The 25,333-nt window shown below is 34.4% G+C and overlaps 1 protein-coding gene across 5 annotated transcripts in view; it reads left to right on the top strand.

Annotated features, from left to right (window-relative positions):
- Positions 1-25,333, top strand: part of HDAC9 (histone deacetylase 9) — a 518,734-nt gene that overhangs the window by 455,540 nt on the left and 37,861 nt on the right. For all 5 annotated transcript variants that reach the window (XM_087946939.1, XM_087946936.1, XM_087946937.1 and 2 more), the window contains one exon: positions 23,034-23,167. In XM_087946939.1, coding sequence (XP_087803065.1) covers positions 23,034-23,167 — 134 coding nt within the window. The remainder of the gene's footprint in view (positions 1-23,033; positions 23,168-25,333) is intronic.

Below are 25,333 nucleotides of genomic sequence, written 5' to 3'. Positions count from 1 at the left end.
GGCAGCACTTCACAGGAAGGTGGGTGCTTATCTCGAGAGACTGTTTGAGATTCATTATCAGCTGGGAATGACAATAATTCCCAGCGTTGCAATAAAATAAGACTTGTTTTTAAAATAAGTGTGTGTGTAATTACGGTCTTGGTAGCCTTGGTCAGAACACTTATTTTGACCAGATTACTGTCACACATGTGAATTCAACAAGCCAAATTAAGCCAATTTGAGCAAACTTGTTCCACTGTCACAATACATTAAATATATGTCAACAATTAACTTTTATTTTTTCCAAAGATTCCTTCCCCTAGAAGTTAAAAATAAAATAAGTTTTGTTTCTCTGTCTCATTTAAATGTCCCTAATTTATCAACAGTATTTTATTGCTGCTGAAGGTGTTCCTGTTACCCATGCAACACCCCATACAAACAGCGTTTTTTCATAGCTTTCTTGATCCAAGCATCATGGAAGCCTACCAGATTGCCTTATCTTGCATTGCAGTTGAAGTGTAAGAAACTAAGGAAGTTTCAGGTAGATGAAAATATTATTTCACAGTGGAAAACAGGATGTTCATACAACATGCTTAATACTAGGTTTTTGTTAGTTGCAGGAATGCAGAAAATGAAAACAGGCAAATGCCATTTAAAAGCAAATGTGGAAAATGACAGGCCAGATTAGTATCCCAGAGAGAAGCAAGAAAAAAGAGCATGCTTCATCTGAGCCCAAGAGTAATATCAATTTGAGAATCAATTTCAAAAGCCAGAGACTATAAATTTTATTACAGTCTGTCTGTTGTTTAGCAGGGATGATCTCTGCTCTTCATCCCTGCTTTGGGGGATTCTGACATGTGACAAAAAAAAATATGATGGAGTTTCAATCTTACCATCATGGCCATTATCTTTTGACCACACCTTACAGATATGCCTGGAAAAGCTCCAAATTCTGACATCTGAATTTAACACTCAACTGTGCTTCAGCCATAACATATTGACAGAAACTTATATGAACCCTGAACTTCAGTTGTCCTTCAGATGGTGTTCATGAAATCATATTGTCAAAAGTAGTAAGCAGAGCAAAACCTAAATTTGATTTGATTTTTACATTTGATTACATATCAGTTTAGTTGCTGCTAACTTTTGGTAATATATTTAATAACATCCACCTGCTGTCACACTAAACATTTCAATTTGGTAACAATATGAGGAGTTTTTGAGGGCTACACCCAAAGATTTGTGTGTGGCCCTGGGCATCAGATTGTACGCCACAGAGGTAGGACTGATTTACTTAGGATGGAACCATGGAGAGGAAATCTTTTGCACTCTTAGAGTTGCAAGCATGCACATATTATTTTTTCAATAGTCTGGCATCTGTTAAACAAATATGTAAACTATAATGTATTTTTGATCTATTTTTTCTTAACATGATTTCCCAATTGTTCTATTTTTGTCACCTCTTTGAACATAGCAGAGAATGTTTAAAATACCTTAATCACTCTAGTTTTCTTATCCTTAAATGTTTAGACCACTCATTCACATAGCATAGTTAATTGATGAGAGGATTTTTGTTGTTATTCCTCCATGCCCTAACTTATAGCACTCTCTTCATTTGAATCTGACTCATAAATCTTATTCCAGGATCAGAACACTTGTTTTTATTATCTCACATTGTCATTTTGCTGCCAGAAAGATACTTCTTTCTACTGGTTTTAAAAATGCTCCTTTAATTTGAAAAAGAGCTGACCGAATCCACAGCATGGTTCAGTGTTTAACAATATTTTCTTCCAATTGCAAGACAAAAAAATTGCAGAAAAGTGCAGAAGAAACGTTTGGCATGATGTTATTTGTAAGAAAAACTACACCAAAACTACTAAAACAGCAATGAAAAGAAGAAAGCAATAATTAGAAACAAACTTTAGTTGTAAAGCCGAACATAAGATTCTTCAGGACCCACAAAAAGTGTGACAGTGTTATGAAGTAAGATAAACAGATTTCATAAGATTAACATCAAACTAACCATTGCCATTTTACTTTAGTAAGCTGCATAATATGTACTGCAACAGATATATCCCCTGAAAAAACTTGCTAAAATTCTGGATTAGACTAAAAGTAGTTTTTATTTCCATACACAGCAATAGTTGATGTCAGAGGGAATGTTGTTTAGAGTCATGGCCCACATTTCTTTTTTTCCACATTATATTCTTTATCTAGTACTAACTAGAATATTTCCTTTCCACTGCAAGATACTATTATTATTATCTTCTTCGTTGTTAAGGTTTTTTTTAAAGCAGAAACAAAGAAGTGATATTCAAAATAGTGTGAATTACCATGTCATTTGAGAAGGAAGATGCTCTGTTACGCATATACAGTTTAATGCATTCCATTGCATATGTAGATTTTTGGCTGTGGAACTGAAAGAGAAGTTTGGCACAAGAAATGTAGAATATGCCAGTGTTTGGCCATATTTTATATTCTTTTTAAAATTCAGTTTCCAATATTTGTGATCACCTATATTTATATCACAAAAACTATTTGAATGATTCCTTTATTTTCAGTTGAATTTTTAACTTTACATAATTGGTTTGTCTCTGTGCCTACTTAGTTTTTTCTTCATTTGTGTTTCATTCTTACTGCTTCTCATTGATATTGGTTTCTTCCTATTGATGCTACTGTATTTATTACTATTGTAATTTTTAATTCTACAAAAATATTTTTGTTTGTATTTCTAGATCCTTCCCCCATTATGCAAATGCTTTAGGAGATAATGATTAAAATATTCTAATATAAAACAATGGCATTTAATATAGAAAATAGGCATAAAATTTTATGCCTATTTTCTATATTAAATGCCATTGTTTTATATAAAATATTATTTTATGATTTTCCTGTTTTATACACTGATGGAAAAAGTATAGAGAAATGTAAATATAAAGAAATATTACTAATAATACTAATTATAAAAATAGTTTTATGTTCATCTATTTATTCGTTTTTATCCAAAGCTTACAGGAAAAAAATGCACAGTGAAGCTGTTTTCTGGGGCAACATATCTGAATAAATTTAAGATGTATATGCAGCACATCTTTTTTTATGACAGAAGAGCAGAATTGCTTCTAGGACTTTCTGCCTCAGATGCCAAAATAACTATCACTTGGATAAAATGTTGAAAGCATAATTTGCTGCTATGAATGGGAAGAAAGTGTTTAATTTAAATGTTAATTTATCAAAGAAAAATATGCTTTCAAACCAAAATTCAGCTGTATTTCAAACGTAAATTTTAGGTGAAAATGAGGGCAACCATCTACGTATTAGAGAAAATGACAAAAAGCTTTATGTTACTGGAAATTGCATGCAAAGTGTACATTAAGTGAGGTTATATTAAAAATAATGCTTTAAGAAACGTGCACAAAGAATTGAACAAAATTTAGCAAAGTTTAACTGAAATGACACAAGCTAAAATTAAGATTTGGACAGAGTTGTGAAAACAGCATGGAGAAAAAGCAGTATATATGTGTGTGTTTTCTGCCTTATTTATAAAAACAATAAATGTAAGATTAAAAAAATCTAAAATCAAATCAAAAATATTTGATTCATCCATAATGTATTGAAGCATGACACTGTTTTGGGAAGGCTTTCTCACAGGAAAAAAAATACAATTTGTAATTATTAATTTATATATTTAATGTTATTAAATAATAGAAAAAGGATTTCCCTTCTCTTTTAGTTTTTAAAAATTGATTCTTATTCTCATATATAGGATAAAGGACTTTTCCTTTCTAACTCAACAAGAAATATTTTCATTCCTAATATTTTTTATGTTTTAATATTCTTGATTAACTGTGGAAATGCAAGCATGTGCTAATATCACACATTCAGAGGTGGTATTCAGCAGGTTCTGACCAGTTCTGGAGAACCGGTAGCGAGAATTTTGAATAGTTTGGAGAATTGGCAAATACCACCTTTGATGGGAGATTTTACATATCCTTCTCCTGTCAGGCCCACCAAGCCATGCCCACAGAACCGGTAGTAAAAAAATTTGAATCCCACCACTGGTGTGACCTTTGCTAGATTGTTCCCTTTTCAATTGGTTTCTCATAAAACTGTCCAGATAAAGCACAATCCTTAAACAGTGATACAACTTGATTAACCAAGCTGTCAGGTGGCAATTGTAATTATTGATTAACCAGCTGTAGTTACCAAGCTGTCACGTGGCAATTGTAATTAATAAAGTGTCAGATGGTAAACAATAAAGTGTCAAACAAAACATTAAAAGTTGGGGTTTCCGTCTTTCATGGGAAGGCTAAACTTAGTGACCAGTTAAAACTTAGCTCTTGTTTCTTTCTTATCTTAAAGAAACTATTTGGCATTAGGTCAAAATTGAATAATAATTTGTCATAAAGAAAGATTGCCTTGAAGCATTTATATTGAGGGCATATCATTCAGAATGATATTTGGTCTTCTTTACTGCTATATCATTAATGACATTACTAATGCATTACTAATACATTTAATATATTAACCAATGAATATAAAAATTACTGAATATTTAACCATTGATATCCAGTTTTAGAGGTATCCATTGTTATTTTTAGAGGTAACTTGCAAAAGTATTTTTTCCAAAGGATTTTTGTTTAATTGAACTATAACCCAATAGTTATATTTTCTAACATATATATCAAAGGAATGGATGGAAATGGAAAAATATAAGAGGACAAGTTGAATCACAAGGGGAACAAATGAAAATCAACAGTGCAATATTTATTAGGATCAATAAAACAAAATATTGAGACAAGTTCCATTTTTTTAGATCCCTTATCCTGCTGGATAATGCAAGGAACAGAAAAACCTAGCAATTATACATCTTCCCTTCCATTCCTAAATTGGAGTTTAAGAGAATTTATTAGAAATAACAAGATGAGTTTCTGATCAGTTATAAAATATTGTTAAAAGCTGGAGAAATTGGGATTCCAAAGCAAAAATAAATGTTTTCCCATGTTTAACAATATAAAATCAAGTTGTTATTTGATTCTGTTTCAAGTACCAGTGTTTTGAATAGAAGGGAAAGTGGCAGAATATGGGACAAGTAGTAGCTAAAGTTTAAGATAATGCAGTAAGTAAACAGATAAATAATGTAATGTATGGATGTGCTCTATTTATTTATCATGTGAACCATCACAACTTATTATGATAGGCCTAGAAGTTGCTATAATACTTACAAACATTTTAAAATAGCAGAATTATTTTTAGGGACGAGAGTTAAAAAAAAAAAAAAGCAAACTTGCATTGACAGTTCTTTGGAGATGGGGGAATGCAACTTCTTGTTGCATTCTTCAGCAGCTCCATTTCACGCTGTGACAAGTTGTTGACACTTCTAATCTTCCAACGCTGTGTAGTGGACATTGAAAGCCCAAGAGGTAAAGGAAAGACAGAATTTTTCATTAAGGTACTGATTCATCCTTTTTGTCTTGTAAGTTGGAGCTGATAAGATAAGTAATGCCAACCATAGCCATTCCAAATATGTTTTTGTTTAAATAAAATTATACTGAAAATAATGTATCTGACAAGTCTTTGTTTTTAAGAAGTTCACATTATTACAGTATTAGAAGAAAATTCCAAAATTATTTTTATAGATCTTAAGGTAAGAACACAGTAAATAAATAGTTTGTTATGCTATTTACTCTGTGACAGTTTCCTGCTGAACTTTTAAAGATGCCAATCTTTAAAGATACCTCAAATGTTTTACCAAACAAACATTTCTTATCAGTAGCAATAATCTCACAGCACCTCCTTGGCCATGGACTTCAAAAAACAAAAGTACAATAATCTTTAGTCTACCAGACATCATTCTGGGGAAGACAGACATATTTAAGAGTCTGAATTCTGTTCTGGTTTGTCACGTAAAGTCATTAGATGCAGTCTGTGACCTAATCAGTAAGTTCATCTTTTTCACACTCTTTTCCTGATACATACCCTTTGAAAGTTTATATTGTCATTGGGAATCCTCCATTAGTCCACACATATATTGACTTAACTTTTAGCAATTAGCTAAATTAATTTTTCATCTGTATTAATTTTGAAACTGTTATGAAATAAGGAAAATCAAAATGTAAAATGTAAAATATTGCAAAAATAGTCCTTTTTTAAAAGCATTTTTTCAATATGTGCATTGTGGACCACCCACATCTTCTGCTCCAAATAAAAACCTTATTTTATAAAGATGAGAAATTTGCCTTATAGTAAACAGAGTATTTCCAAGATGCTCGGAACTGGAACAAGACAAGTATGCTGGATATTTTTCAGGGCCCCAGGTAAGTCTTCTTCTTAGTTTTGTATGTGATTTAGCTGTAATTAATTATGGGAAAATTAAATGTTCATAGCATTAAAGAAAATGATTCAGGGAAGTCTATTTCTATTTCTAATTATACAATTTAAAGTATTGTTTGCCAGTCTGAACTCCCTCTGTATATGTTAACTTCAGTTCCCAAATTCTCAGCTAATTTAGGGAGGAATAAATCATTAATTTAGGGAAGAATAAATTACTTAGTCCTTTCTCCTACAAAACATCACAGACACATTTGTGTAGATCTTTTGAGCACATGTAACAAAGGACCGCCCACCATTTCTATAGATACTAAATATATATTAGGTGCTGAAATCCAAGGTATTTTATATTTATTATCAGTTTTCCAAATTTAATATTCTGCATAAAGTAAGTCTTTAGTGGAAATAAAATCAAAATATAATGATCAGAGATTAGAAATATATAGGGAAACAAAATCTATTCCCAATATCATTTACATACTTCATTCTATTTTCATAACAATTAGTGTATTAAATAGTGAAATTATTATTAAGTTAGTTCTTTTAAATATCTATTTTCTTTTAAAAAGAAAATTGTATTTCATATTTGTAGCAGCGGGTCCATGAGGTAATAGAGTGGTTGTCAGTCCATTGATTTACAATTATATATTCTTAGTTTCAGTCTAAAATTTAGTTCAAGATTGATAGTTCTGTTATTAGAACACACCTTCCCATTCCAGTTCTTTGCAGGTTTTAAGAGAGATAATTATAGGATTATTATTATCCATTATAGGATAATACCTATAGTCCAATTCAAACTGGGCAAACACAAATTGTAACAATGCTAGCCTGAAGGAACGAGGGACGGGGAGAGAGAAGGAGGGAGGGAAGGAGAGGGAAGAAGGGAGGGAAGAAGGGAGGGAGGGAGAGAGAATGAGGCTGAGGAAAATCAAGAAGATGTTATTGTTTCTCGGGATTGAGAAAGACAGGAAAAGGAAAGCTCATTTTGCAGCAAATTATTTTGTTATTTTGTGCATTTCTGACAATATTTTGAACCATAAATCAGGAAATGAAATGCTATAAATAAGGACTCTGAAGCAGAGCTTTGGAATAAATTAATGTGTAACTTAAGCATAAAAATGCAAGAATGTCGGTCTGTGTTCCTAATATAATTAGGATATACAGTGGCTTTTAAAACATCATTATTATTCAGCCCCTGATTTGCCTTTAAATAAAAAGCCTGCATAATGTCTTAAACATTTTTGTTTACTCTTTGTCTGAGGAGAAATGCAACTCATAAATACATTTGGTCTGTCCTTCACCTATATCAGTCTTGCAATCCAGGCAAGATACCATATCAAAACTACAGATTCATTGAATCATTCACTGTCAGAGACATCTATGGAAACTGTGTATCAAAATTGTCAAGATGGTGGCTATTTAATTTAAGTTCCAACCCTTTTTTATATGTGTTGGCCATGTCAATAGGGATGGAGGTTAAGTATGTGTTCATAGCCACAGAAAACTCCTTTAGGAATTGAAATGTAAGGCATGTTGATTATATACATATTATTTCAATTCATTAATCGTCAAGCAAGCGATATAAACAATTCAAATGAATTACTCCCTCTAAAATTTAAAAAGAAAACAGAATCTAACAGGGACCAGTGGGAATTAGAGAAATATGTGAGAACCCAGAAATATAGTCAAATTAGAAACCTATTTTTTTTTAAAAAAACTAAAAGACCACAACTAAAGAAAACAACCCCACCCCTCAAAGCCATCCAGATAGAGCATGTTCTGAATCCATAAAATGTTAGGTATTGTTTGGAAAAGAAAAGAAAAAAACAACAAAACTGGCCAAGGAAATGGAATATTTGTTTGAACTCCTTAAAACTTTAGGTGTTGGGGATGAGGGCAAGACTAATTAGATTTTTCTATTTCTTTCAATTTCACTATATTTCCTGTTTCTGAACTTAGTGCACGGACAAGACAACTGCAGAAACTAGAGGCTCAAACCAAGCAAGAAAAGCTGTGTATTATCAATAGCAATTCCTGACATTGCAGAAAAATAGTTAAGATATTTAGTCCTTGCTAATTACTAAGATGTGGTTAATTATTTCCTTTAGGGATAGCAGTTTAAACTGATTCCAGTCCTTGTTCCCAAAGATAAATTTATACCCCATTGGTTTGGGCTGATTAATAATGTTACACTGGCCACAGTTTTGGAAAACAAGGCTGAACATTCATTATTTAATGATGATCACTGATGTATGAAAATCTTCCCCAAAGCAGATCTTCCAGATAAATTGGACTATATATCCTATCATTCGCAGCACTTCCATCTTTAGAAATAAAAGAGTGAAAAGGAACTGAGAAGGAGGAGTCAACTGAACTTTGAGAATAACCTGAGCTTAAATAAAAGTCTTGGCACATATTAAAAATAACTATTTGATGGAAAGAGTTTATTTTGTTTTCTAAGGCTCTGGGGACTAAAATACTTTTCCAAAACCAAAATAGCAATATGTAAATTAAAAGTACAAAAGCCCAGTTTTATGATTTAGGCTGCAGTATAATTCATTTCTATCTTTCTTGCCATTGTTTTTTTAAAACACACAACATCAAAGGAAATTGGCATGTGTTCTAAATCAGAGCTCCAGTGCCGATGTATGACAGCACAAAAAATTAAAACTAAATAAATGTGCTGTTTTAGTTCTCATATTTTCCTCAGGATTGCTGCTTATGAAACCAGTTGCTTTAAAGACATAGAGTTTGCTTGGTTATTGGTTTAGTTCCCCTTCTAAATTCCTTTATTTGTTTGATCTTATTTTATAAACTCTGATGCTGGTGCCATGGTAAAAACATATTCCGTCTCCTCTCAAGAAATACAATAATAAAATCTGTTTGATCTTACTTTGCAAACTCAGATATTAGTACTGATATGGTAAAAGACGTTTCCTCTCCTACTAAAAGGTTTAATAACAAAATCAGTAGTCAGAGAATGTTTGAACACCTGATCCAGTTCTTAAAAAGTTTCTCAAATATAGATGGGATAAAATAAATATTTGTGTTCAAAAAGATACCCCAATATGTGTTAGAAGAAAAGTATGAAATTCTCCCCTCTAATCTACACTGCAATAATGTTTTAGGTTACATCAGAGCAATGGCATCCATTGGGGAAGCACAAATCAGTAAGGTGGCAGATGGAGTATCATCTGGGACCACTTATCTCTAATTGTTTCTACCAATCCAGTAAGTTTGGGCAGACTGGATGTGCACCAAATCCCTTTAATTAAATGCTGCCATCTTGTGGGATCAAGGAATCTTGACTTCTCTGTCATGGTCTGCCCCCTTTGGAACATTATCCCCTCCCCGCAAAGAAATGAATGGCACCTTCTATCCTGGAGTTTTGATAAGCCCCTAAGACTTGATTCTGTCCCCAGACCTAGAGTTAATGTGGTTGCTATCTTCTGACCCTATTGTATATTTTATTATTTGTTGTTCTAGTTGCTTTAGCAAGGCTCCCTGTTTATATGTTTCAATTGTTTTAATTATTTTATTACTTTGGGGATTTTGTAAGCCATCCAGAGTCTTTTGTAAAGGGCAGTCATACACAATATTTTTAATTTAATTAAATGAACATAGATTCTCTGGATATGCACTAGAGAAATGCTTGCAAAATTATTATATATTAGGATTATGGGTTTTTTTCCCTTCTTTTTTTGAACACTATAAGAAAAAAGGTAGGCACAAGGTGTCCTTTTATTTTTTTTCTCCCATTTCTAGTATCCTAACAGAAATGGAAACTGCTATTAGCTTCAAATCCATCCTTGAACTAAAACTTGACTTTACATTTTTGTGAAAGGTATCCTTGATGAGGGCTGATTATGGCAAGATTTATTTTCTAGATATCATGATGGCAACATATGTTAAACTGGTTTTCTTATATAGATGATATTTGGTAAATAGGATACATTGAATAATTATATATTTTATGTTATAGGATTAAATATTGACTTTAAGCATGAAATCCAAGTTGTGGCAAATTAAGATAATAAATAATTGTGATTTTATACATCAACTGAATAGTTGAAGCCATGAAATTTGTCATCCAGTCATTTGTCCTTATAGCTCTACCTTAAAGCAAATATTTACTGAATGTCATTTCCAATTGTAACCTGTGCAACATCTCAACTTGATCCCCTTATATAGTAACCCAGCTTGATTTTGCTTTTGATTCAACACAAGGTGATTTTGAGGAATAAATACAGGAGTAAGAACTCCCTTGGTTGTGATAGTCTCATTGTAAAATTCTGCCTTTGAAGGTATGTCAGGCATTTTCAATAGTCCAAACCTGTCAACTGTTTGATATTTAAGACTTTATACAGGTTTCATCACTTTCTGATTCTCAATCTTTTATTTGGTAAAGTAAGTTTAATCCAGGAGAAGGTTTGTATCAGAATAACGGAGTTGTAAGGGACCTTGGAAGTCTTCTAGTCCCCTCCCCAGCTTTGTAATGCTTCTGATTATCTGTTCTCTGGTATATATGGTTTTACAACATCATTTTTACATCTTTGTTGTTTTAATTTATTTCTGTAAATCATGTTATGATGTCCAGTGAATAGCATTGCAATTATTATAATCATAATCATCATGTTATCAGGGACTTTGAAGGTTGCAACTTACTCTTTTTATACAAACAAAATATGAGGTAGAACACAATGTATTTCCCATTATATGCAGTACAGTTGAACTGTTTGGATTTTGGCTGAAATCTAGTTTTTTTAAAAGCTTCTTTCAAACTTCCCAATATAATTCAACAACATAAAGTGTTTCAAATTTTTGTTATGAATTTCTATCCAAAGTTTCCCTTAGATTATTACTGATGAGGAAACTCAATATTTCTGAATTCATAAAATTAAGCAACAATATCAAGCACTAGACACACATAACATTGCCAGGGTTAGAAAGATGTAATTTTTAATATTCTATAAAGAAAAAAAATCCACACAATTTCAATTTTTCTTAAACCTAATCTTTCCTGAGCATTCAGGAGTTGGTTGCATGCTGCTCTGGAAATCTGGCACAAGCAATGGCTGTTCGATACTCACCATATAAAATAGCAGCTTTATATGCACCACAATAGCAGGGAAAAATATAGAGGTAAATTTCCAACTTAATGATATACATGGGTATCATCCCACATAAATTATCCATTAAATGGGGGAGGGGAATGACCCTGTCATTTAATAAAATGGTAGAATAGTAGCAGGGGAGAATTTTTTTTAATTCTACTTTTCTTTGGTCTTTTCCTCAGAGGCATATTTTTTTCAAATGGATCTAAGCACAACAATTGACATAAAGAGTACAGATAGTTCTAGTTTAATGTCCACTCATTCAGCAAGTATTCAAAATTATGACAGTGCTGAACAAAATGTACTCATGACAAGTTTTAATAGTTGCGTCCATCATATTGTCCCTGCGTTTCCATGATTGCTATACACTGCTAGCTTCTAACAAATCAATGGAGAACTAGCAGAAGATCACAAATGCTAATTTTGTCACCACAGAATATCACTAGCAATAGCTCCTAGCCTTATATACCACTTCTCTCTTATGTCCCTCTCTAAGCAATTACAGAGTCAGCCTACTGCCCCCAACAATCTGGGTCCTTGTTTTACTGACCTTGGAAGGATGGAAGGTTGAGAATTCTACAAGAGCACAGGATTCACCTAACAGTGGCATTTGGGGCTGTTGTTATTGGCATCGTAGGTTGATGCAGTCATTTGATATTCCACCTTACAATTGGGTCACTTAGTAATGGAGTTCCCAGTCCCAATTAGTTAGGTATCCAAGGATTACCTGTAAAGAGATAACTAAGGTCTATTTGGTTACTGTGAATGAATTTAAGTGTCCAAGACCAGACCAATCATATTTATAATTCCTCTAGCAGTTCCAGTAGCTGTTGTTAACCATATGAACAAATGGTTGTTAAATGTGGTTTCATGTGATTGCCATTTGCCAACTCCTGCCAGCTTCCCCATGGAGTATATTTATTGGAAGCCAATTTTGTAATTGCAATCACATGACCAGAGAACACTGGTCTTATAATTGTGAGCCATTTACCAAGTGCTGAAATCATTATCACATGACTTTGAGAGGTTCATAGCTTTTAAGACATTATAGCTTTGAATGGTTGCTGAATGAATGATAATTAACCAAGGACAACCTGTATTAAATCAACACCATGAACATCAAATCCCCTCCCCTGAAAAGCAGATACAAAAGTTTGTTTTTTTAAAATGTTTGCCATCTTTTGTTATTTTAAAATAGATTTGTATTTTGAAAAATATTTTTCCCTTTCAGACTTTGTGTTATGCATATATATGTGTGCTGCTGAATCACAACCTGGAAATAAATCCTGAATGTAAACTGTATGCACTCACTGTGCCCTTTTCTGGATAATTTCCAGGTTGTGTAAGGCCATGTTGGACATTCAAAATATTATCTCGCATATTGTACATTCACTATATCTTTTTGGCTCAAATATATGTTACATTCATTGTCTTACTCATTCACCAAACACCATAGTTTAGTTTGCTGACACACCCTGAGCAATTCCTATAAAGCATATTTTTGATAGCTAGTATCCACCCACATATATTCACTTAGGAACTATATCAGAATAAAGGAAGAACTTATTTGTGTTGTTTGGATCAAAATACATTGTGGAGTTTGGATTTAGAATGGAAGATCATTTGTGTCTTACTGATAGAGGAAAACTATATTTAGATGCCTGGAATTAAGAAGGAGAGATTAATTTCAACCATGGAATAATACAACTAATATTAGAACATTAACAAATATTTAGTTATGTTTCAGGCTCAGAAATTTTAGTATGTTCAGATCTATAGAAAATAAAATGTTCCTGGCAAACCTGCTCTACAAATTAATTCGTTTATAGTTTCCCTATTCATATTTTTTTATGTTGCAAAAGTATTTTAAAAGTTAGTTCTGCCTCTTAACAATATAACAAAGGAAATCTATATCTGTGCCTATACATCAGTTCTTCCACGGAATATTTTAAAAGCTTGGTGCCTTAATATATGGATGGAAGACTAAAATATTCTATGTATCTTGCTTTGACTCATCTGTGCCTAGTAGCCTTCTGCTCCACTTACATGGCAGAGCAATGTAAACTGCATGGATTAGTCAAGGCTTCCTCCAAATAGTGTCCAAAACACTATTTTGAATACCAAAAATATTTTTTTAAAAGTCAAAATATTTTCATCCCTACACTGGTTATAGCTCAGAGGAGTGCAGGAAGATGAAAACTCTAAATGAAACTATAGGTGTAAATGTAAATCTTTATTTAGCAGAATGCTTTCTCAGCTCATATCTTGCTTTCTGAATGCATATCCTAGATCCTTAAATAGTCCTTCCTCTGACTGTGTTTGAGGTTTTAGCAGTTATTACAACAACTATGAAAAACGTATGAGTGTTGAAGAGCCAAAATATGCTCTTTTAATTGGTAAAAATAAACATTTGGGGATTGCTTGGAGAAAATTATTTTGATGTCTCTTAAGAGCAGTTTATTTTTAAAACCTCATATTCCTAAATTGATTCTAGTAATTCATCCTTTAAAAGAGAAATCTTCTCTTTGAAAAGAATTACTAAAAAAATCTTTTGACAATTACAATTTCAACAAATTGATCACATTTCCTGAACACTCAGTCAGTTGGGCTTGTATCTTTGCTTTTTGAAGTCCATGTTGATTGATAACAGAAGGTTACTGCAATACCCTGTACTTGGAAAATTCAAAATGGTAAAGCCAGATGTTACATCTGAATATCAATTATAGTTTTCTGGGTCTCAAGAGGATTTATAATAAGTCAGGGATCAAAATAGCTTCCCTGTTCAAACTCCAATGGGCTATATTGGTTGGAAAGAACTTCAGGTTTCCATTGACACATATTTGTAATAGAAAAGAAAGTTGCTCAAAATGTATGATTTGGACCTTACAATTAATCACAAGGCTTTGTGGGCCAAATTTCAGTTTCAACACAATTTCCTCAGTTTTGTTGATTTTCACCCATTACTTCTGAAATAAAAATGAAAACAATTTACTTTCTGGCAGTTTATGCCATATGTCAGATAGATCCTGAGAAGTTCAAAGACAAAAGACAAAGTCACTAACCCCTCAAGGTGTGCTGTAATTCCTAAGAAATGTAGCATGTTTCAGAGTCCCTCTGCTACCACAAAGTGGAATTGATTAAACATAGTGGCTCACATCCAGAAGTACTTGCAAACTATGTTTAAAGGCCAATACTAATCAGTGCCAAGAGAGTTTTTCCCCAAAGAGAAAATGTGTATCTATTTTATGCATGAATAATTCTTTAAGATAGAGGTTTATTTACCTGCATAATTCAAATTTATCAAATTTATTCATCAAAATTATTTATCAAAATTATTGATGTCCTTTTGTTTAGAGTGGTCAGAAAATTTAGGTACACTGTTTCAACCAATTTCAAATGTTTATAGAATGCTATGATCAAATCAGATCAAGTCATATTTTATCACCCAATTAAATGATTTTCATGAAATCTGATAACATGAAGAAATTCCCTGTCTCTTTATCCTTTTTGGAAGAGATCATTTTAAAATACAAACTCATTTATGACTTCTGAGTAACTAGCTTGGGGATTGCAATATAGTGACAGTCTTGAAGGGTCATAAATAAATCTGTAGGAAGCAATACCTGGGTAATTGAGTTTTCTACTTTTAAAAAATACCACTAATTAGGAATTTTCAGAAAAATCTGACCTTCAAATTATCTTTATTTATAAATAAATAAATTCTTCCTAATATGTATAGTTATAGAGGAAAACAAATGATTATAATATAAATTATTGTGAAGGATACTAGAATGATATGATGCGGTAAGAACTGCAAAGTGGGTTAGTTATGGCCAGCTGAGAAATGTTGTATTTCAAAAATACATAACTATGTCAGCATCTCCATCTTCAGAAATACTGCTTGAAAGCTTGCAGATTATCAGCCAGTTATGATAGGGAACTCAACCTTTCCAGACCTATTTTGAAAACATGATTATCAGCTGTCTCACAAAACATCTGCCCCAGAAGGATTTTTTTACTTTTATCTTATTTTGTGCCTTTGAGTAAGTCTTGATTCTTGGCCACTACCGAAGCTCTTGGCAAGCCCTGAAGTTTTCCTGGCAATATTTTCAGAAATGGTTTATCATTGCTTCCTTCTAAGCCTGAGAGAGAGAGACTGGCCCAGAGTAACACAGCTGGTTTTGTGACAAAAATAGAGCTCAGTTTTCTGGTTTCTGTCCTGGGTCTTTAACCACTAGAAGATGGTTCTCCTGGTGCAATTCACAAAAGATCAATATCTATAACAAAAGGAGGGAAACGCCCATGGATGTAGCCACCCACCACTTTAATTTCTAAGGCTATGTTACAGGTGATGGTGGAGCCCAGAACAATATAGAGAATGGTCATGCCTGATGGTGGTGTTTTTCAGCATGCTAACTTCCTATCCATTTTCTTTAATTAAAAGAATGTCAAAGTAAAATAGTTGGATAACAAAATCATTTTACTAACACCAAACAATGATGATTTTATTTGGTAGGCACATTTTTGCCATAAGAACTAAGTTTGGGACTAGATGATAGATCCTTTCCCTTATTCAGTGTAAAGTAGTTATTAATATATAACAATTATTTTCAAAACTTATATACAGTTCAAAGCTTTGAAAAATAAAGTTTTTGGCAAATTGCTGAGATTTTGATGTTTCCATTTTTATCTGTTTAATTTTCTATTTTATTTATATGACCAATTTGTAGTTCTTAATATTTTAAAGTATCAACTGAAGTGATTTATATTACAATTAACATAAATAATATAAAAATGAAAATGACCAAGCATTCTCAATCCTATGTATTTAAATATGAGTGAAATTCATTAGAATGATTGATCTTCCAAATAAACATGGATACGATTAGGCTATTTATTATATGTTCACCTTGTTCATTTTTATAAGTACTTTAATCAATTATTTGTTGCATATTTAGATGGATGCTACTGTATACTATTAATTAGCTATAAGATCAGCCAAGTTTGGTTAATGAGGTATTTCTTTAATTGCTAGGGATTTGTTTAAATGATTCTAATTAAGCAATTATAAATGAATTCATGCCAACAATTATTGTAAGATCCACACTCATAGAATGAAGACTAATTATTTAAATGGTTATTTCATGAAGAGTAAATATTAAAACTGTTTCTATTTATTTAACACACAATTATAATCTAACCCAATTAAAAGTCATACACTAGATTTTTTTTCCTAATAACGTTTTAAGATAATGATTCTTACTATTTTACTATTTTAAAAAAAACTAAATGGTTTGAAAATCTTAGCCAAAGAAAATTGTCTTTTATAATGAGTCCTGAAGAAAAAAATCTTTTAAAGAAACCTTTTTACCTGACATTCTTGTGATGGTATTCATTTTCACATTATTCCATTATCCTATTCAGGTATTGTAACACTCAATCTTTGATTAAGCTTCATTTCACCAACATAATTTAAATGATATGTTTAATATAAATGTATACAGGAAAGAAGATTTCTATATACAAATGAATGTGTATTGATTTCTTAGCAGGCTATCATCTTGCAGTGCTATGGTGAGTATTTGGAATTTGCAGTATCTGAATAGGATTATTAAATAATTATGTATTACAAATATTCTCATTCTTTTTTCCATGGAGTATTTGCTGCAGTTCCTTGGTTTCTCCATATCTGCTAAATTTTGAAAACTTGAGTTGCGAAAAATTAAGTACAGTAAAACTTCTGGTCACAAATGCTTCTGACAGTCGGATTCCGACCAAAAAATTAACTTTTTTTTTTCTTGCAGCCTATTTTCCCTTCCGTGCCATTTTTTTTTTTTTTTTTTTTTTGTAAGCACCAAATTTCCAAAATTACATTCAGGTCATGACCAAATCAGGTTGCGACCAAAGTTAACGAATTATGGTTGTGACCAGAGGTTCTACAGTATTGGATAGGAAAAGGTGAAGAGAATGGTAATTGCTCTCTAGGTCCTTCAAAAGCTTTAATCTTTTCCCAATTGCTAGCAGCTCATTGGAAATAAACTGAATTGCCAAGTCCCAAAGTGTTATAATTGCACCAGTGAGTTATCTTTAATCCTGGAAGCAATTATCAAGGCCTGTCATTCCAGTTCATGGGAAATGGTTGTTGAGTAGTTAGCCTGAAATGGAAGACATCCCCTTCAAAGATAGCTGTCCCAATGAGATACTTGAGGCCTGTCTTATCTTGGATGAGCCTTGCTCTGGTTTACCTTGGACTTGGCAATACTTGTTCTTCCAGCCCACCTGGGAGTATATATCATGGTATCAGGGGACTATGGAGTAGAAGAAATGGACTATGGAATAGAAGGAGAGCCAGGCCAGTGGAAAGAGATCAAAGTCAGTGAAATGAGAACCAAGACTGGCTGCTTTCTTGGGGGCACTTCAAACCAATGAGATCAGTGTGATATTATGCATCTGGAAGATATGCACCAAACTGTTCGGGACCTATTCAGTGGATAAAGCTGATTACATTTTCTGTCTGTCAAAATAATTCTAGACTGTTATGAAGTATTGACCAAACCATTTGTTTATTAATTCAGATAATACCCTTGAATGTCACTTTGAATTCTACAAGGAAGGGAAGCAATGTAAACTGTAATAAATAAATTGGTAATAATAAAGGAGGAAAAATAGCACCATTTTTTCCAATGCTCACAGGCTGTTTCTAGAAGAGTGAACTATCATTTCATTCTTGTATGGCTGTATTTATTTAGGACACCAAGCTTGATGACTCAGGAAGTTGTATTTAAAAAAAAATGACCCAGTTAATTTTAGATGCTATTGTTGGAAGCATATCAATGAAAATTAATCAAGAGGTCATAAAAGAACCACAAGGATAAAGTGCAGAACACTGGTGGGTGGGAAAACTCTTGGCAACAGCCACTACAAAGGCTTTAATGAGAGGAAAATACATTCTTAAACAAATTAAAGAGCAGTGGGATGATTAAATGGTAAATAATGGTTATGTATTGTCTAAAAGACAGAGACAATAGAACATTTGAGAAGTAATATATTGTCAATTTGCTTTGTATATCAGTTTGTTCCTGAGAAACTCAATGTATCCTTTTGATTAAAACAAATAAATCTCAATGGGCCTGCAGTAGTTAAAATGGGTAGTTGGATTTATGTCCACTTCCTCAGGCATTACTGAATCAAATTCAATCCAGATACCATCACAAGATGATCCAGATATCATCACAAGTTCTCTGGCCAACTCATTAGGACTTACCCAATCACAGTCTAACTCCAAACAAATGTGAACAACTTTATCTGCCACATGAATATTTCTTATTAGAGCCTTGGGGTGCAAGCCACTCTAATAAAGAGTGGGTCATCCTAAAGATTATTGGCAAATGCAATAAGAGGGGATAAATAGCAATGTTTCATGAACCTCAACATCATATGTGCCCAAATATGCTCAATGCATTTGCTCTTTGCTTTTCTCAATTGTGCTCTTAGTGTCACTTCTGGCATTTTCGTTTCCCAGAACACATTAGAAAACCAACATATGGGACTGATGCACAGAGAGAGGTTGCAGAAGAGCAATCTACTCAGGGTTTTCATCACATGTTTATTTCAGGCTGCAGCCAAGGCCCTGGCCAACGTGGCTAACTGGTCCTCGGAAAAAAACACCTGAGGCTCCCTCTGAAATCCAACCACATTCTCTGAGTTGCCTAGGACAGGAGCCCCCAACCCCCATGCCACGGCCCACTACTGGCCTTGAGTGGTTCAGAACCAGGCTGCAGAAATGGTGGGCAAGCACATGTATGCACACATGTGCACATGCTCCATTTGTGTGAGCGGTGCGCATGTCTGCCACTTGGATGTGCATGTGTGCTTGCCTGCTACTCATATGGAACCATCACCTCTTCTCCCCCACTAGTCTACAAAACCAGAAAGGTAGAGAACTCTGGCCTAGGACAGACTGCAGAAGTGGCTGCCCCAGAGAATTAGATAGCAATCAAAGAAGAAGCTATCCACAGCAATGGACTGATGGTAATGTCCTCAAAAAACAGATCACATTGCAACTGTCCCAAGATAAGAATCAGCCTGACGAGTTATGACTTCCAGAATAAATTGGATCTTCTATCATTTGGGACAGATCCATCCATCCAGAATCCATGAATTCCTGATCTAACTTAGACTCAACATCACCACTGACAGGTTAAAGTTCCCAAGGACTATCAATTTCAGCCATAAAAGTCCACTGCTAACTGTGCAATGAAATAAAGCAGTTCAAGTAGGGATAATGCTGAGCAGCAGGGATATATCGTATAGAACAGTGGTCCCCAACCTTTTTGTACCAGGGACCGGTTTCAAGCAGAAACATTTTTTCAAGGACCGGGGGAGGGGGAGGAGAGAGAATCCGACTTTGGTAGTTTGCTTGCAGGCGTTTCATTACCTGACTAGGTAACATCTGATGTTGTTACCTAGTCGGGTAATAAAACGTCTGCCAGCAAACCACCAAGTTCAGGAGCGCCTTGGTCCTGCCTCCCTCAGCCCCATCCCTCAGGTGTCTCCCTCCCTCCCTCCCTCAGGTGTCTGCCTCGTTCCTCTCTCAGTCACTCTATCGCTCCTACAGCAGCCCAGGAAGAAACTGCTTCAAAGAAGCCGGGGGTGGGGGTGGGTGGCTTTTCCTGTCGCCACAGCTTCCCGAAGCGCCCGTTTCACCCCACCCGCCCGCCCGCCCGCTCGCAGTTCAATCCACAGTGCTCCGTTCTACCTGCCTGCCTGCCTGCCTTCTTCGTTTCGGAGCAGCTTCGGCTGATAAAAAGAGGCGAATAGTTATTATTCTCAGCCGAAGCTGCTCCTAAACAACCAGACAGGCAGGCAGGCAGGCAGAACGGAGCACTGTGGATTGAACCGCGAGCGGGCGGGCGGGCGGGGGGTGAAACGGGCGCTTCGGGGAAGCTGCGGCGACAGGAAAAGCCACCCCCCCCGGCTTCTTTGAAGCAGTTTCTTCCTGGGCTGGTGGAGGAGCGAGAAAGCGACTGAGAGAGCTGAGCCAGAGAGCAGGACAGGCTTCGGTTGCTTCCTCCCTCCCCTTCTTTCATTTGTGTCCTTGATCCCCGATCCCAGCAGCATTCACCGAAGGCGAAGAAAGCCGCCATTTTTTTTAATTTTTTTTTCTTTGCGGCCCGGTAAAGAGTGCTCCACGGCCCGGTACCGGTCCGCGGCCCGGTGGTTGGGGACCCCTGGTATAGAAGATATAATTAGCTTTCATCAATGTTCAGTACATACTGAACTCCAAACCAATACACTGACCTCACCCAGCAGTTTCACACAATTATTGAACAGGAGGAGAGAAAGCATCAAACTCTGGATTTAGATAATCAACTTCTTCCAGAGTTCTCATCAGTTTCACAATTGAATTATCCCTCAGTTATCTCTGATGTATTTTATAGGAAGACTTTTCATATTATAAGGGTAACCTGCTTCTGTCCAAATATTTTAGAATAGTTCAGTCAAGTAAATGAACTCCATTTTGTGAAGAAACAGTTGGAACTGAGTTGACAAATGTTGGCGCCCACCAAATTTAAAAAATTGTCTATTTAAGGCTCAACAGAAATCTTGATTTTCCATTTTAAAAAAAGACTTTCCATTCCAAAATTTCCCCTGAATGGTTGCAGTTCACAGAAAATGCCACACAAGTATAAATCTTTCATACCACAGAAAAAATGCCTTCTTTGTAGCACATTCTGCCCAAATGGAAATGGCTTGAGAAACCATAGTCACAACTGGCACAATAGTCCATGGTAACTTTTGGAAGGCCTATGCCAGGATCTGTAGCTGGATTCTTGAGGTTTTATGTTATTCAGAAGGTGAAAACTAAAGGAATGCTCTTTCTGATTTCCTTACCTTTTCTAAACCCAACTGGATTAGGTTTTGGAAAGTTTATTATTCTGTGATAGAAGAGAGCAGGGCATCTTCTCTAAAACTGGTGCTTCAGGAGTTGGTTTTGCTTTGACTTTTCTTTTTTCCTTAATTATTTCTAGAATTTTATTTTCACTGTTCTGATGTTTGATCACTGCAGGGATTTCTGTTAGGAAATTAATGTTTCTTGAAAATTCTTGGAATATGCAAGGTCCAAATTTGTTCTAAGCTTTTTTTCATAATTCTGCTGCCAGTGCTGTTGGTTAAAACACAGGCATTCTCTATAACCAAGTCACATGGATAACTGTATATAATTAGATTGATAAATGTGTAATGATATTTTGTTGGCTGTAAGTATTAGTAACACAACTGTATTTGCAGATATACAAGTATTTTTCCCTATTGAGAAATTGTCCTGCTAGGAGGTATGAGCATTGTCCTGGATTTTTTTCTAAAATGGAATTGTCCAGACTTACTCCAGTTCCTGACTAGACCAGTTGCCAGGACTATGTGAAAATAGTTCCTCTGAGTGTAACCAGAGTGTATTTTCTTCATCACTGATCATGCTTAGACCATTTCCGAGGAACAAGGGAACAAGGCTTCCTCTTCAGATGCTATGATTTCTAGTAGACATGAATGCTGGCAGCTCTCCTTGAAAAATTAACATCTGGCATCATCTTCTGAGTTAAGAGTCAATATTCCATGCTGATATTTCCTGTAAGCCTCAAGTAGAGTGCTTCTGCAAAAAAAACAAAAAGCAAAAGAAAGAAAGAAAAAGATCTGTAATTTACTTGCTGCTGAGGAATTCTCAGCACTTTTCACAGAGGAGATTTCTGTTGAGTGTTGCTAACTACCTATTCAGATTTTTTTAAATATTCTTTTTACTAATCTGCCACAAATATATTTTCCTTATCACTTTTTTATTAATATAATTAGAATAATTATGTCAGCTAATGGGCAGAGTATACCTCTGAAGAATTTCACAGGCTTCTGTGCTGTGGGCTAATTGCAAGAGGGCGGTTGTCCCCATTATTGTACAACAAATGGCCCAAAAGCATAAAAAGTTTTGGCTTCAATGCTATGCATTTACTTTGGATTCAGTCAATCCTTTGGTGTAGATAAGCCCAAAATTATACTGTAAAGTTTTTGAATGCCTGAATCTTTAGGTAGTTTTCATTGTTCGCTGGGGTTCCATTCCAACTTAACCACCCCAGATAACAAAACAGTGGGTTGAAAAAAATTACTTTATGGATCCACAAATGCACATATATCATTTTACACATGCATGCAATTCCACACCAAATAACCAAAAGTCCTCTCCAAACAGAATCACATGCTTCAAACCACAGATATGAAGGACTTTATTGCACATAGCAAGATATTGTTTGATATTAATTGATAACAAGATCTTACAAACCAAAAATTGATTGCTAATAAAACTAGTCAATAAGGGTCACCTCTGTCAATATGTGTCCCCAGTTTCATGAAGTTTTCTTTGATAAAAAAAGGCTTCTGTTTTTCTACATTATTTTCAGGATATTTGTAGATGTCATGGGCTGGTGGATCTGAATCTAAATTATTGTTTAAAAATGAAGATGCTATCACTGGTTCATTCTTCATGTTTCCAATACCTTCTAATATGCAGTGATTATTTCAAACCAATACTTCTAATATATTGATTTGCACATTTTATTGACATGGCAGGTTTTGCTCACCTCGTCAAACAGTTGTTGACACTGGCAGGTGGTCGAATGGTGCTAGCCCTGGAGGGAGGACATGATCTTACTGCCATCTGTGATGCATCAGAAGCTTGTCTAAATGTTTTACTGGGAAACGAGGTAACCAGCATATTCAAAGTTAATAAAACAATGAAAAATTCCTGGATATTTGTCATACTATGCTGGATTTATAATCTATTTTAGAAATAGGGGGTAAAGGTCATTAGAATTACTTTGCCTTTGTAAGCACTTATAAAAACCGTTTGTGGGGAAATTTAATATGGTGATAGTGGAAAACCTGTTTCATCAGCTATTCATAGAATGGAAAGTCATTTTTTTAAAAAAATGATGCCTTTTTTTAAATAGAAGTCATTGCTGTCTACATGGATCCAGCCCAACAGACAAAGCAATATTTTATCCATCCCAAAGACATTTTTTTCAGACATCTGATCTTCCAGCGATTAATTTCCTTTATTTAAATGAAGATATGCCAAATCATTGCAGTTGAGAATTTCATTCATTTGTGAGCAATGAATTAGCTACTTAGCTATTAACCACACAGTTAGCTAAAAAGCTGATTTCAGCTTATAGAATCAATAACAAAGTGCCAAAGGATAGGACTAAGTCCTGGTTTTCATAACTTGGGGATACAATTATTTGGATGCTATTAATGTCGCAATTAGAACTCCTTTTGATAGAAACTCCACTTTCCAAATTGCATAAACATTGCACTCACTTTCATTAAAAAAAAAACCTGGCAAGGCCAGCACTGACTTCTCATGATGGCACATGCAACTGAACTCAAATTAGAAAGGTCAGAAAGGCACTCTGCAGTTTGTCAAATGTATTTATTCATGTGCTGAGGATTAGAATTCATAAACATGAATGCAGCAGGCTTTGAAATACTTTTGTATTGCTATTGTTGTTCTTGGCTTCTCTGTCCATGCAACAATATGCTATTCCATCTACACAACTTTTCAGTAGATGCACACACACACACACACACACACACACACACAGACACACAGAGGTATGCAGATATATAGATATACATATGAAATAAACCACTGTAAGCAAAACAGTTACTTCTAATATTCACAATGAGCAAATCAGATTTGAAGACACAGGCTAATTACAAAAAGAAGTGCTTCACTAAAATTTGCTTTTGAATCTTTGGAAGAAAACATCCCAGAAAAAAACAAAACATACATGTACAAATATAACCGATTTTTGCACAGAAAACAATCAGTTGAGAAGCTATGTTGTGCTCTACTTAGCTGCTGCTATTCATTTTATGCAATAGTGAAAGATGCCTTATGATTTAAACATTTAAGGAAAGCATATAATTATACAAATATAATTTATTATGTATTATTTATTACATTTATATGGCACCTTATTCCAACTGATTCTGAACAGCTTACCAATGATTTAAACATGAAAAACATGATGCTAATGATGTTGTAGAATAAACATTGGGTAGAAACAAAAAATCCATAAAGAATAAAAAAAAATTACAGGTACTTGTCAACTTACAACCATTCACGTAGTGACCAAAGATACAATGGCACTGGAAAATGTGATTTATGACAATCATTGCACTTAATGATTGTCACAGCATTCCCATTATCACGTGATCAAAATTTATATGTTTGACAAACAACACGTTTTAAAATGATTGTAGCATCCTCAGATCATATGATCATACTTTAGGACCTTTCCAGTTGATGTCAGGCAAGCAACATCAATGAGAAAGCCAGATTCACTTAACAACCACTTGATTTACTTAACAAACATAGCAAAAAAATCATGAAATGGAGCATGGTTTACTTAACAACTACCTAGCATTAGCATACCATTTTCACAGTGCTTTACAGTCCTCTCTAAGAAGTTTACAAAGTCAGCATCTTGCCTCCAACAATCTGGGTCCTCAGCTTACCAATGGAAATTCTAGTTCTAACTGTGGTCATTAAGTCAAGATGTACCTGTAATACTATATGAGGCCTATCACTGCATAACTTGCGACAGGGGTAGTCAACCTTTTTATACCTACTGCCCACTTTTGTATCTCTGTTAGTAGTAAAATTTTCTCTAACCGCCCACCAGTTCCACAGTAATGGTGATTTATAAAGTAGGGGACAAAACCCCTACCGCCCACCATGAAAGCTGGAACGCCCACTAGTGGGCGGTAGGGACCAGGTTGACTACCACTGACTTACAAGTTATTTGAATGAATTTTTAACTGTGCTGCGGTTATAAGTTAAATCATGGGAAAATAATGCAACC

The sequence above is a fragment of the Notechis scutatus genome, chromosome Z, assembly GCF_049901735.1.
Source record: "Notechis scutatus isolate UNSWTSFEM ecotype Mainland chromosome Z, rNotScu1.2, whole genome shotgun sequence".
In the NCBI taxonomy this organism is placed as follows: Eukaryota; Metazoa; Chordata; class Lepidosauria; order Squamata; family Elapidae; genus Notechis; species Notechis scutatus.
The sequence above is the reverse complement of the archived record's forward strand: the minus strand, read 5'-3'. Positions and strand labels throughout refer to the sequence as shown.